At 35.4% G+C, this 14,528-nt stretch overlaps 1 protein-coding gene across 2 annotated transcripts in view; it reads left to right on the top strand.

The window, feature by feature from the left end:
- Positions 1 to 14,528, top strand: part of CENPE (centromere protein E) — a 73,551-nt gene that overhangs the window by 42,461 nt on the left and 16,562 nt on the right. The window contains exons 33-43 of one of the 2 annotated variants that reach the window (XM_059924199.1): positions 36 to 323; positions 895 to 1,053; positions 2,186 to 2,344; positions 3,026 to 3,316; positions 4,251 to 4,409; positions 4,606 to 4,896; positions 6,857 to 6,961; positions 8,936 to 9,154; positions 11,140 to 11,337; positions 12,008 to 12,211; positions 14,303 to 14,521. In XM_059924199.1, coding sequence (XP_059780182.1) covers positions 36 to 323; positions 895 to 1,053; positions 2,186 to 2,344; positions 3,026 to 3,316; positions 4,251 to 4,409; positions 4,606 to 4,896; positions 6,857 to 6,961; positions 8,936 to 9,154; positions 11,140 to 11,337; positions 12,008 to 12,211; positions 14,303 to 14,521 — 2,292 coding nt within the window. Of the gene's footprint in view, positions 1 to 35; positions 324 to 894; positions 1,054 to 2,185; positions 2,345 to 3,025; positions 3,317 to 4,250; positions 4,410 to 4,605; positions 4,897 to 6,853; positions 6,962 to 8,935; positions 9,155 to 11,139; positions 11,338 to 12,007; positions 12,212 to 14,302; positions 14,522 to 14,528 lie in introns of both variants that reach the window. The other variant, XM_059924201.1, reaches the window with a different exon arrangement.

Below are 14,528 nucleotides of genomic sequence, written 5' to 3'. Positions count from 1 at the left end.
TGTCTATGTCATAACTTGTTTTATGATTTTCTCAGATTCAAGAACTTCAAGAAGAAGAACATCAACTTCTTAAGATGAAAGATGTCAGTGAGACTCAGGAAAAAATATGTGAAATGGGAAACTTGAAGAAGCAACTTGAGGCCCAAAAGTCAACCCTGGAAAATACAGAATTGGAGAACATAAGGTTAACTCAGAGACTCCATGAAAATCTTGAAGAAATAAGATCTGTTACAAAAGAAAGAGACGACCTTAGGAGTGTGGAGGAGACTCTCAAAGTAGAGATAGACCAGCTCAAGGAAAACCTAAGAGAAACCACAATTAGAGTGAGTTACCATCTTTCCCCCAACTAGTAAATATGACATCGTGTCCTAAAAGAGCCATGGTTGATAGAGTTGGTGAGGTTGTAAAATTGGTCCAATCTTGGGGAAGGCTGGAGGGACGGATATATGATAATATCTTCCAAAGTTTTCAATAAGTGTATGCATTGACCCAAAAAGTCCAGTTATTGCTGTTTATCCTGCACACATTAGCACAACTGTGCAAAGATATTTGTACAAGTTGCAATAACAAAATAAAGCAAACCCCAAAACAGGAAAAATTCTAACTGTCCATTAGTAGAGACTGGCTGAATCAATACAGCACATTCAGACCATGGAATACCAACCCACAGGTAAAGAACGAGATAGAGCTGATTTGGAAGTATCCTGATAGAGAAAAGGGTTACGTTACAGAGTAGTGTATCTAGAATATATTGACATCTAAAAGTCATTTAGAGGATGAGAACTGGGAGGCCTAAGGAGAGAGGGGAATTTTTACTTCTTACCCTGTACCTTTCTACACACGGTTGAATTGTATTATTCTGAACGTATTATTTTTCTTTCTCTAATAATAAAGGACTTGGAAAAACAAGAGGAACTAAGAATTGCCCAAATGAATCTGAAAGAGCACCAAGAAACTATCGATAAACTCAGAGGAATTGTTTCAGAGAAGACAGATGAAATATCAAATATTCAAAAGGCTTTAGAAAACACAAATACTGCCTTAAAAGCACAGGTATTTCTACTAATATCTAAGTAACTGAGAGTTTGAATCAAGTCTTTTGTATTATGAAACAGGATATCAGTTAGCCTAAGATACATAGAGACTTACCTATTCAATTTAGAAACTATTAGCTTTTTCTCTATATCTATCTATATCCTAACTTATTGTATGATTATCTCAAGATCCAAGAACTTCAGGAGAAGGAACGTCAACTTCTTAAGGTAAAAAATGATCTCAGGGAAAATACATATCAAACAGAGCAGTTGAAGAAGCAATTAGAGGCCCAGAATTCAACCCTGGAAAGCATAGAAACAGAGAAGTTAAGGTTGACTCAGAAACTTCAAGAAAACCTTGAAGAAATAAAATCTGTTACTAAGGAAAGAGATGACTTGAGAAGAATAGAGGGAACCCTCAAAATGGAGCAAGACCAGCTCAATGAAATCCTCAGAGAAACAAAAGCTAAAGTAAGTTACACTCGTTCCTCTTCCCAGCGAGTTAATGTGATGTTTTCCTTACATCAATGAACCCTTCTTTGAGATGAGTGGTACTTTTGGTGAGAAGTAACAGGATACAACCTTTTAGGCAGGTAATTTGGTATTATTTTTGAAAATTTTAAATTCTGTAACCAGCATTTTCTTCATGGACTTTACCCTACATGTACACTTACTCAATTTTTAAGGTCAAGAAAAATATATATGTGTGTATATTCATAACACGCACACACACATATACCATAAGGTTGTTCATTATAGCAATTTGTGATAAAAAATAGGAAATAACCTAAATGTCTATCACAAGGAAACTGGGTAGATAGAAGCAATATGTCAGGATACGTGCAACCCTTAAAAAAATGAAATAGATTTGAATGTTCTAATTTGGAAGCTCAAAATAACTCTTAGGGGGAAAAGCAAGTTGTAGAATAGTATGTGTATAGCATGTTTACCTCTGAAAAATATGAGTACATTGTGGGGAGGTGAGGACAGGGGAAGGGAAAGCCGATAACTTTCTAACAACATCAAAGATGTGGAGTAAGAAATAAGAAATGTATTATTTTTACTAAGAAAATGTATCACTTTCATTAAAAAGAAAATACTAGTTAACATTAAGCTGTGTCATTGTTTTTTAATTTTTTCTAACAATAAAGGACCTTGGAAAACAAGAGGAACTAAGAATTGCTCACGTGCATCTGAAAGAGCACCAGGAAATTGTTGATAAACTCAGAAGGATCGTTTGTGAGAAGACAGAAGAAATATCAAATATGCAAATGGATTTAGAAAATTCAAATGCTAAATTACAAGAAAAGGTATTGAGGGGGTCATGGCGCTTATATGTTTGGATACCTGATTTATTCCTAGAATAAAAAGTAATGCCTAAAATCCCTGAGGGATGTAAAATGCTTTAGCCACATTAGAAAACAGCTTGGTAGCTTTTACTAGCACCGAACCATATACCTGCCTGTGGCCCAGCATTTCCACTCCTTGGCTATGTACCTAAGAGAAGAAAGTGCACACTTCCACGTAAAGACATACAAGAGTGTTCACAGCAACTTCAGTCATAATTGCAAAAAACTGAAAACAACCCAAATACCTATCAACAGGAGAATGGATAAATACATTGTGATTTATAAGTTTAAAAGCAGGCAAACTGATCTGGGATGAAAAAGGTCAGAATAGTGGTTTGTTCTAGGAAGGGACACATAGGAACCTTATGGTGAGGTAAGTAAATGTTCTGTATTAATTCTGAGTTGTATTTTAATCTGAGTTGTAGTTACATAGCTGTATACATATGTCAAGAATAGTTGAGCCATATACACATAAGATTAGTGTGTAGTTATATAAATTATACCACAAAAAAAAGTAAATCCTGTATGGAATTACACAGAATATTAATGAGTGACATGGGAAAACTGTCTTAATCAGCTTAGAAACTATTCTTTATCCCTCCCTAAGAAACCATCTAACCCTAATGTTACGATTATCTTAAGGTCCAAGAACTTAAAGCAAATGAACATCAACTTTTTAAGTTAAAAGAAGAGGTTAGTGAGACACAGAAAAAAATGTGTGACATAGAGCGACTGAAGAAAGAATTCAAGGCCCAAAGTTTAACTCTGGATAAAATAGAAATGGAGAACTTAAATTTGGCTCAGAAACTTCATGAAAACCTTGAAGAAATGAAATCTGTAATGAAAGAAAGAGATAACCTAAGGAGAGTAGAAGAGACTCTGAAACTGGAGAGAGACCTACTCAAGGCAGACCTGCAAGAAGCCATAGCTAGAGTGAGTTGTGCTCTTTCTTCCTGTCTTGTAAACATGTTTTTACTGCAAGAAGTTTGAAAATAAGTGATACTGTTGGTGAAAATTTGAATGTTGTAACCTTTTAGGGAAGCAGTTTGACAATAGCATTTTAAAAATTATCAACATATACATTTGCTACAGCAGGTTTGTAGAAATTCATCCTACCAATATATTCACATATCTGGACAGAAATACAGCAGCATTCACTACAACATTGTGATGAACAAAATCAGAAACAATCCAAGTATCTACCAGTAAGGCACTGGCTAAGTGGTGTTTGTCTGTATAGTGGAAAACTAAGCATAAGAATGGGACACTCTTTATGTGATACTGATTTAGAAAGATATCCAAGTGGTGTGAAATTTGAAAAATAAGTGGCAGAGTTCAGCATGTGACAGGACTGCGATGGGTGAGGCTAGGGACAGGGACTTGGACTTTATGTCCTTCTGTACTGTTCTAATTTGGGGGTGGCATGGAGGTTTGTTTTTTTTTTTTTTTTAATTTTTATTTATTATTTATTTATTATGTTTATTTTTGGCTGTGTTGGGTCTTCGTTTCTGTGTGAGGGCTTTCTCCAGTTGCGGCGAGTGGGGGCCACTCTTCATCGCGGTGCGCGGGCCTCTCACTATCGTGGCCTCTCTTGTTGCGGAGCAGAGGCTCCAGACGCTCAGGCTCAGTAGTTGTGGCTCACGGGCCCAGTTGCTCCGCGGCATGTGGGATCTTCCCAGACCAGGGCTCGAACCCGTGTCCCCTGCATTGGCAGGCAGATTCTCAACCACTGCGCCACCAGGGAAGCCCCATGGAGGTTTTTTTAACTATGAACATGGGTTTTTTAAGATTTTGTTTAACTAGTTCATTGTTAAGAAAAGGTAATGTGCCTTTATATCATATTTCTCAATTTCTTCTAATAACAAAGGATCTGGAAACACAAGAGCAACTAAAAATTGCCCATATGCATTTGAAAGAACACCAAGAAACTATTGATAAGTTCAGAGAGAGAGTTTCAGAAAAGACATCTCAGATTTCAAACATTCAGAAGGATTTAAATAAATCAAAAGACGAATTACCGAGAAAGGTATGTGTTGTTCTGTTCTTTGGGGGAATAACCGTGCCGGAAATTACTTATGGAATGAGAAAGGACATAGATACAGATATGTCAATATAGATATATATGTACATGTACTCTACTATATGTACATATACATAGACACTATTTTCCTTTCTTTAAGGAATTCTGTTTGCATTCTAACTTGTTTTATAATTATGTCAAGATACCAGAACTTCAGAGAAAAGAGCTTCAACTTCTTAGAATGGCAGAAGACGTCAATAAAACTCATAAAAAAGTGAATGAAATGGAACAATTGAAGAAGCAATTTGAGACCCAAAATTTATCTGTGCAAAATGTGGCAATGAATAACTTACACTTGACCAAGAAACTGTATGAAAGCCTTGAAGAAATAAGAATTGTAGCTAAGGAAAGAGATGAGCTAAAGAGAATAAAAGAGTCTCTCACAATGGAAAGAGACCAATTCAGAGAAACATTGAGAGAAATGATAGCTAGAGTGAGTTCAGAATCTTCCCCTATCTAGTAACTATTTATAAGAATCAAGCTTTCTTGGAAAGGGTAACAGTGTTTTTTTTATATTTCCTGGAAACGTCTATAAACAGTGAAGGATAATGAGGGAAACTATTAATTATAATTTTTCACACAAATAGAAAATACAGTTTTAAAAGAAGCCAAAATGATGTTATTCAGATATTACTACTTTTTTTTTTCTTTTTGGTAAGAACATTTTTTTTAATTGAAGTATAGTTGATGTACAGTATTATATGTTACAGGTGTGCAATATAGTGATCCATGATTTTTAAAGGTTATACTCCATTTATAGTTATTATAAAATATTGTTTATTCCCCATGTTGTGCAGTATATCTGGGTAGCTTATTTCATACATAATAGTTTGTACCTCTTAATCCCCTACCCCTATATTGTCCCTTCCCCCTTCCCTCTCCCCACTGGTAACCACTGGCTTGTTCTCTACATCTGTGAGTCTGCTTCTTGTTTGTTATATTCATTAGTTTGTTATATTTTTTAGATTCCACATGTAAGTGGTATCATACAGTATTTGTCTTTCTCTGTCTGACTTATTTCACTTAGCATATTCCCCTAGAAGTCCATCCATGTTGTTGCAAATGGGAAATTTTCGTTCTTTTCTATGGCTGAGTAGTATTCCATTGTGTATGTGTATGTGTATATATGTATATACCACATCTTCTTTATCCGTTCATCTGTTGATGGACACTTGGGTTGCTTCCATATCTGGGCAATTGTAAATAATGCTGCTATAAACATTAGGGTGCATGTATCTTTTCGAATTAATGTTTTTGTTTTTTAGAAAATACCTTTTTTTTTGTTAACTCTTTATTTTCTATTGGAGTATAGCCGATTAACAATGTTATGATACTTTCAGGTGCACAGCAAAGGGACTCAGCCATACATGCGCATGTATCCATTCTCCCCAAAACTCCCCTCCCAATTCTTTAGTTTTAAGAAAAAAATTGTTAATAAAGCAGACTATTTTCTTCAGTGTAGTTTTTAAAAGGGTTTTTAAACCAGGAAATAACATTATTCTCAGTGGAGAAATATTTGTAAAAGATTAAATATCTCATTTCTCTACCTCTACACGATAGAGTTTTAAACATAGGCTCTTGTTAGTGAAGTTAGAAGGAAGAAAAGCAAGATGAGTATAAAAAAGGAAGTTCTACTAATATGTCTATTTATAGATATTCAGAATCACATATCTCAAAGAACTGAACTGAATCCCTCTATAAACTTCAGACAAATAAGAAATTGTATGAAATCTATAAAAATCTTATTTTCATATTTCATTCTCATGTTCATCATTATCTCATAGTAAAGAAATAATAAAATGGAAAGCAATACCATTTGTAATCTCAGTAGAAACTTCAGACAGTTGGAAATCATCTTTATGTGGGCTCTAACTAAATTTATAGACTTAATTCATTCAACAAGTATTTATTGAACAATGTTTTATTTTGCACTTTTAATCAGAAATACAAAATATAAACAGGATATGAATTTTCTGTTCCAAGGTGCTGGAAAGAATATATGAACAGGGCTTGGAACACCACAGGCAGTATACTTGGTTTTGCTAGCATATATGAGTTGGCAGCAGTGATTCTAAGACAGAGATTTGGAAGAGTAGGAACCAGAGATATATCTAAAATCCAATTTGCAACTATAGATAGTAAAGCAACAAATCCTATCTTCAAAAAATATGTGGTTTTCCCACTTTTTCCAATGAGTTGAGGTCACTCAGCATAAGATTTAGTGTTACTGTTATTCATTTTCTGAGCACTTTTAACATTGCTTTTGAGTTGCATGTGTGATATTTAATTCCATTATTGAAAAGATATAAAAATGTAATCAAAGTATATGATTAGACATTGTATGTTAATATAGTTACAGCTGAAGCCTTGCTTATTTCTTTGTATCAAAGCAGAAGCAACAGAACCATGAAGAGGTAGTAAAATATGAAAAAAAATTACTGTGTGATGGAAACCAACACCTTATAGAAAGCCTGAGAGAAAAGTGCTTCAGGATAAAAGTAAGTGCTCTCCTGTTAATATTACAAATGATTATTTGTAATACCCTTCCAAAGGCCTAATGTGGAATGAACAGATAATGCTCAATATTTTTCTAAACTTTATAATCTAGTACAAGTATGTATATGTGTACATATATACGTGCATACACCACACACAGAAAACAGAGGAGTTTGTGATTTTAAGGCCTCACTGGAAAGGTGATGTTTGAGCAAATACCTGAAAAAGGTAAAGGATCAAGCCACACAGGTATACAGGGAAAGAGCAGTATAAGCAGAGGGAACAGCAAGTAGAAAGCTTCTGAGACAGAAGCCTGCCTGGTGGGTTCCAGGAACATCAAGAAGGAGGATAGCCAGTTAGAAATGAGGTCAGGAGTTAATGGGGAAGAGGCAGGCTGTGGGGCCTTCAGCGGACTTTGGGTTTTACTGTGAGTAAGACGGAGAATCCCTTGGACAATTTTGAGTACAGAGAGACATGATCTGAGTTACATTTTAAAGGAATGTTATTGAAAATGAGTGGAAGCAGGAGGGCCATGTGAAAGACTAATTTCAGTCATCCAGGCAAAGGTGATGGTGGCTCAGCCCAAAGAGGTAGCAGCGGAACTGGTGAGAAGTGTTCGGATTCTGAATACATATTGAGGGTAAAGCCAACAGGATTTACTCTCACCCCTGTTAGAATGCAAAGTCCCTAAAAACTTTTTTGTGTTGGTTATGGCTGTATCACTTAGAAAAATTCCAGACGGAAATCAGCATTCAGTATGTATTTCTTAAAAGTACAAATGAATGACTCTACAGTGCTGCTCCATACCATGATGTGATTCATTCTGAGACTAAAGGAAGACTCCCCCCTCCAACATCCCACATTAATGAACATCTGTCTAGCTTTTCCTTAAATTATAAAAAAGAGAGCTCGTTGTTGTCAGAAGCCCCTTCTATAATTTAACACCCTGAACTAAACATGTTATTTATTACATGACTGTAGCAACTTGAACTTAATGTGTTCTTCCACCTGTACTCTGACCAAGGGCTCACTTGCCTAGCCTCTCGTCATTTGTGTTGATGGGCCTAGGCTCATTGAGTGTCTTCCACGTGCAGGCACTGTACTGGGTACTTTACGTCATGAGACGGGTTTTATTGTTCCATTTATAAACAAACAAACTGAGACTCAGAGAGGAAGTTTAGTGGTTACCCAAGGTCACATAGGTAGTAAATTAGTAGAATCAGGGTTTGAAACCAGGTCTGACAAAGTAAAACTTGGGCATAGAAGCATTTTTACAAATATAATTTTATTTCCTTTAAACTATAATGTCTATATATTTTATAGATTGCATAGATATAGATATTATTTAATATTTGATCCCCTAGAAAACTTTGTGGCAATTATTGTGGTCTTCATTTTGTAGTGGTGAAAATGACTCAATGTTTCCCCAGTCAGCAAGTGGCAGAGCTAGAACCTGAACTCAAACTCTGATAAAAGGTCAGAAAACTTGGATTCTAGGCAGATAATAGAAATGTGTGAAGAGGCTCCACCAAGTTGACAAATAACTAGTTTGATTCTTAGTCACCTATCTACTCACTTACACTGCCTTCTGTAAATAGAAGCCAGCATTCAGCCTTGAGCTACCATACATACTAGATTGAATTCACTCACATTTCTCTTCAGACTTTGTAAATAAATGCTCCTTTAAATCATGGATATTCAAAAGACCAAAAGAAAATGCAGCAAAATGATAACAATGTTTGCTTCCGGTTTTCTTTGTTATATTTGTTTAAATTCTTTTAAATTTCCACAATAATTTCTATAATCCAAAATCAACAATAAGAGTTCGCTTTTGTTTATAAACACAAAGGTCGTAATTTATTTTTCTCCTACAAAAAGTATTAAAGAATTAAGTTTTGTTGCAATTCTAGGGCTGAGACTATTTCTTGTTAAATTAGAATGAATTGGTAAATTGAATAAATTCTAATTTTCTTTAGGAGCTTCTTAAGAGATACTCAGAGATGGATAATCATTATGAGTGCTTAAATAGATTGTCTCTTGACTTGAAGAAGGAAATCGAAACACAAAAAGAGCTTTCAATTAGAGTAAAAGCAAACCTCTCACTTCCATGTCCACAAAGCAAGCAAATTCAAAAACTTCTCACTGCAAACCAAAGATGTTCCATGGAATTTCATAGAGTCATGAAGAAACTTCAGGTACCATCTTTTTTAGTAATATCTTTGTAAATATCACTATAAATTTCCATTACAAAATTTAGTGTTTAAGTCCTGCTTTGAGAATTGACATATTTGTTATTTTAGTGTATTTACTACTGAATTAAAGATTATGTGGGTCTAAGAACAGTGTGTGCAAGATCCTCAATGCACCTAGGACCTGTTTATTCAACAAAACCTGAGCTTTGCCTATGGGCCTAGACACTGTCCAGGTGTTCAGGAGACAAGTATGAATAACATCTCAAGGATCTCATAGTGAGTTAGGCAGACATATAAACAGGTAATAAGTGTAGCAATAGAAGTACATTTAGATTATATGACATACCAGATAAAAAGTTAAAGAAGATAAGACTGTAGTAGAAGACAGATTCAAATGATAAAGCTTGGAGTTCATTTTGTAAATGAGACAGAGCCATTGGACAGTTATTTTAAGGGGGTGGCAGTAGCATGATCAGATTATCATTTTAGATAACTTCACTGCAGACAAAGAAGAAATGAGTTTGTGGAGGATAAGCCTAGTGGCAGAGAGAAGAGATAAGAGACAGTTACAGTGGTCCAGATGAGCTATTATGAGCGACTGTACTGCTAGGGAAGGATTCATAGGAATGGAGAGGACAGACGAGATTAAAGAAACATTTGGCAGCTTAAGATAGTAGTTCATGTTGTTGGTGGTGGAGGTACGGGAGAGAAGTTTAGATTGAGTCCCAGGATTTGGGCTTAGCCAGGTTTGTGGAGAGTGGTACCATTAACTGAGATAGAGAGGGAAAAGAGATGAGGTGTTTAGTTTGAGATGTTTTGAGGTAGAGAGAGATACCTAAGACAGAATGTCTAAGAAGGGAGACCAAGCAGGCATTTAGTCGAGAGTCTGAGGCTTGTCAGGAGAAAAGTCAGGACTAAAGATAAAGATTTGGGATTCATATAGGTGATAGATTGCACAACATGTGTAAGGTCGCCCAGAAAACATAATAGAGGAATAAGAGTTTGGGGATAAGTTTGGATAAGATCCGAACTCCAGAAAAGATAGTTCTCCAAGAGACAGTAGCAGAAAAGAGCAACTCATGGGTTCAAGGTTAGAAAAGTCAAAGTGACAGAAAAGAACCAAGCAACAGTGCTATTACTTAAGTCAGTAGATGAGGGTACGTCAGAGATGAAGTAGTCAAGAGCGGCAGATGCTTCAGTCAGCTAGAATGTGGACTGAAGAGATCTCAGTTTTTTGATAATAGAGCTCACTGGTGACATCTGTCAGAGCAGTTTTAGTTGAGTAGTTAAGGAAAAGGCCAAATTATAAGACTTAAGGAATGGTGGATGTTAAGGAAGTAAGGAGCTGGTATCTGCCCTTCCTAGGTGAATTGCCCCTTATGCCCTGATATTCTTCCACAAACCCTGGCAATCAGATATCCAGAACTTATTGAGGAGATCCGTGAAGCATATGGCATTCAAATTATTGTCACCTTAAAGCCAAACATCTAAATATGCTTGACAAGTAAATCTTGGGACACGTCATACCCATTTTGGTTACCCAATCAAGGTAGGCAGAAGATGTTGAAAATGAATCTCAGGTATCTAACTGGGAACTGGGTGATTGATGACATAATTAACCAAAAGGTGGGTAATAGGCAAAGGTGGGTTTCTAGGGAAAGGAATCGTGTGCATTTTATTTATTTTTTATTTATTTATTTATTTTTTCATTTTAAATCTATTGAATTTGAGGTAACTGTAGGACATCCATGAGGTATATCCAGGGGCAAGTCAGAAATATGGAACTAGATGGAGGCCTGGAAGTTATTCGCCCAACTTGCTGAGAAGAGAAAATTGGGGATAGAGAGAGGCTCTTTCCTTCTCCCTCACTTACCAGAGGATATAGATAATAAGAGATGCCATCCTGCCTCATAGTCTCAGGGGTTTAAAACTTCATCTAAATGTGGTACAAGTTTCATTTTCCAATTTGTTTAATGTTTTTCTGCAAGTATGTGTTAAGCCATGTTACAAAGATAAAGGAAGAACAACATGAATCCATCAATAAACTTGAAGTGGCTTTTATTGATGAAGTGGAAAAGCAAAATGAACTGCTAATTAAAATACAGCACCTTCAACAAGATTATGATGTACCGCCCAAAGAATTAAGGGACCTCAAATTGAGCCAGAGTATGGATCTGCATATTGAGGTACAATTTGTTTAAAATTGGTTTAATTAGATTTCAAGCCTTTTTATCAAGTAGAAAAGTACCTTTTCATATGTTTAGAGTCATTTTTATTTACCAAAAATTAAAAATCAGTTGCAGAATGACAGCTGACCAGATGTAAAGAGTGCCAAGTAATAGTCTAGCCTCCTTTCAGAACCCTAAAGATACAGAAAATAGATGTAATATCATCAAGTGGGAATTCATGGAACCCCATAATAAGTTTCCGAATGCCTTCTAAAACTTCCTAGATCTGTGACTGGGAGTCAGAAACATTTTTATTACAACAGCTCTGCATGAAGTGTCCTGCTCCCTCTCAGCAGTATGAGGCTGGCATTCAATTCCCAAAACCATGTACAGCCTGTTTTATGCACAGAAAACTACATCCAGAAACAATTCATATTTTGTGATTATTAGTCACAGTTTTATAGTTTTGAGGGATTTTAATTCTAACATGCAGATTTGTAGACGTGCCTCCGTTATAAGCTATACACCAAAATTTTATTATCAAATAACTAAAGTTTTAAATTAGAATTATATTTACAGTACTTCAAAATATTAAGAATAAGAGTTCAGTAAGGTGTTTTCCCCTTTTTATGATATTTAGATTAAAACTTTTCTAATGTTCATGTGATTCAATGCTTATTTTTCTCAGGAAATTCTCAAGGATTTTTCAGAAAGTGATTGCCATAGCATAGAGACTGAATTTCAGCAAGTACTAAGTAATAGAAAAGAAATGACCCGGTTTTTGGAAGAGTGGTTGAATGCTCATTTTGATATAGAAAAGCTTAAAAATGGCATCCAGAAAGAAACTGATAGTATTTTTCAAGTGAATAACTGCTATAATAACAAAATAATTGTAAGTAGTAATTTTCTTGTGCTACCTCATTCTTTTTGTTGTTGTCTGCTTTAATTTTTATACCTCATTTGTAAAAAGACTTAGAGCAACTTAATTTTAAGTATTTTCTTAAAATTTATTTGAATATGCTTTGTGAAAAAAAACTGTGTAAAAACATCTTCTGCCTCTAATGTATTATGCTTCCTTAGGATAATTGAATATATATTTATACTTGTAAAGAAGATAACAAAATCTTGGTGTGTAGTAATCAATTTGTTACACACAGATTTGGAATCTGTGGAATCCGGAATCCTCTTGCGATTCTCCACTTTCTTTTCTCACTTCTCACTGCTTCTGTGGGAATTGAGCCTTTTCCCCAAGTAGGCTCAGACAAGGTGAGACATGAGCCTGTTTCAGGGCTACAGGCAGCAGCTGTAGGAAAGCCCTGGACAAGCCTAGCCAGCTGCTTTATTAATAAGGCCTCACATGCTTTTTGTCTCAGCGGTGTCACTGTCACATGCCCTGATCCTTCAACTTTGATGTTCAAAAATGTGGTTTGTAATCATTGTTCCCAAGGTGATTAGCCCTAGTGGACAGATTCATAAGAAGCAACATTGCTTAAGACCAGTTTATTAATTTGTTTTACTTTCCACTGCTCAGAATATTCATTCTACTTTCTGAAGTAATCCCTATCTCATATACTTAGTAAAATATGCAGTAATCAGAAAGTTGCTTGTTATATATGTAATTGGAACAAAGGGCCCCGGATTAATATTACAGCTTTTAATATTGGTTTTATATTCCTATGTTTGGGTAGTTATTTCCAGACAAAGACTTTAACTTCATCTAGAAACTAAAATCACATTGAAATATAGATAATGTTTAAAAAAAAATGTTTTCCTGTGGCTGGATTGTTCATCCATTTGTTGAATACCCCAAGCAAAATAGTAAATGAGCTGTTTAAAAAAAAAAAAAAAGTCCACAGTCAATGGAGAAAAGCATAACTGATGTTTGGACAAGATAATTTCCATATAATTCTGTGTTGTTCTGTAATGTTGAGGGCCCAGTTGTGATTAGAGAGTAGGGATTCCTTCAACAAGGTCCTACTGTTTAGCACAGGGAACTATACTCAATATTTTGTAATAACCTATAAGGGAAAAGAATATGAAAAAAAAGGTACGTATGTATGTGTAACTGAATCACTTTGCTGTACACCTGAAACTACACAACATTGTAAATCACTTATACTTCAATAAAAAGGAAAAGAAAAGAAAGTAGGGATTCCTGCTGTGGGGATCAGCATGGATCAGCATGGATATGTGGTTTCTTCCAGCACCCTGAAAGAAGGAACTGGTAATTCTGTATGGTGGGAGGTCCATAGTCTAGAGCCATGGAGGGTCCAGGATGCCAGCAAGAACAAAACTAATTTAGGATCCAAGTCTGACAGAATTGCCGTAAAACCACAAAGAAATTTATAGGTAAGACCAATAAGGCATCCATGATGAGAGCAAAAAAGTACATCCCTTAGGAATTAGGAAGTAAAAAGATGATATGAGTAATTTCAGAGTTAGTTAGGCTTTGATGTAAAAGAAGACATTGGTTGATCATTATTCCCTGCACAGAAATACAAGGTTTTCAGATTAATTACCAAAAGTCAGTGAATGATTCTCCCTGGAACCACTGAGGTTTGGAATGAAAATAGCTTGTTGTTAAGCTTATTGGTTATGCTCTGCTATTAGATGTCAGTTAATGTTTATATATGACATGATATGTGTCATAACATACATAATAACTTTAACCTGCACAAGTCTTCAGTTTCTTCTTCATACATTAGTACTGATCTAATAAGGTAAGATTATCATCTTGCAAATCAATACGAATGCTCTCCAGCCTTTATTCTTTTATTCTCATCACCAACATCCAACATCGTTTGAAATTTCAGGAACTGACGCAAACCACAAAGAGTGTTCACATTCTTTTAAAGTGCTGTTCTGGAATATTCTGAATAATTTCGGCATATGCCTTGTCCTAGAAATCTATTATTTTCATAGTGGGTTTTTTTTTTAATGTAATTCATCTTAGAGCTATAATGGTGTTTTTACTATCCAATAGGCTATAATGAATGAATCAACAGAATTCGAAGAAAGAAATGCCACCATAGCCAAAGAATGGGAACATGATCTGAAATCAATGAAAGAGAACAATGAAAAACTGTTTAAAAACTACCAAACTTTGAAGATCTCCCTGACCTCTGGTGCCCTTGTTAATCCTACTACACAAGACAATAAGAATCTTCATGTTACATCAAGAGCTACACAGCAAGCCACAGAGGTATGTA

The sequence above is a fragment of the Balaenoptera ricei genome, chromosome 5 (genome assembly GCF_028023285.1).
Source record: "Balaenoptera ricei isolate mBalRic1 chromosome 5, mBalRic1.hap2, whole genome shotgun sequence".
Lineage (NCBI taxonomy): Eukaryota > Metazoa > Chordata > Mammalia > Artiodactyla > Balaenopteridae > Balaenoptera > Balaenoptera ricei.
The sequence above is the reverse complement of the archived record's forward strand: the minus strand, read 5'-3'. Positions and strand labels throughout refer to the sequence as shown.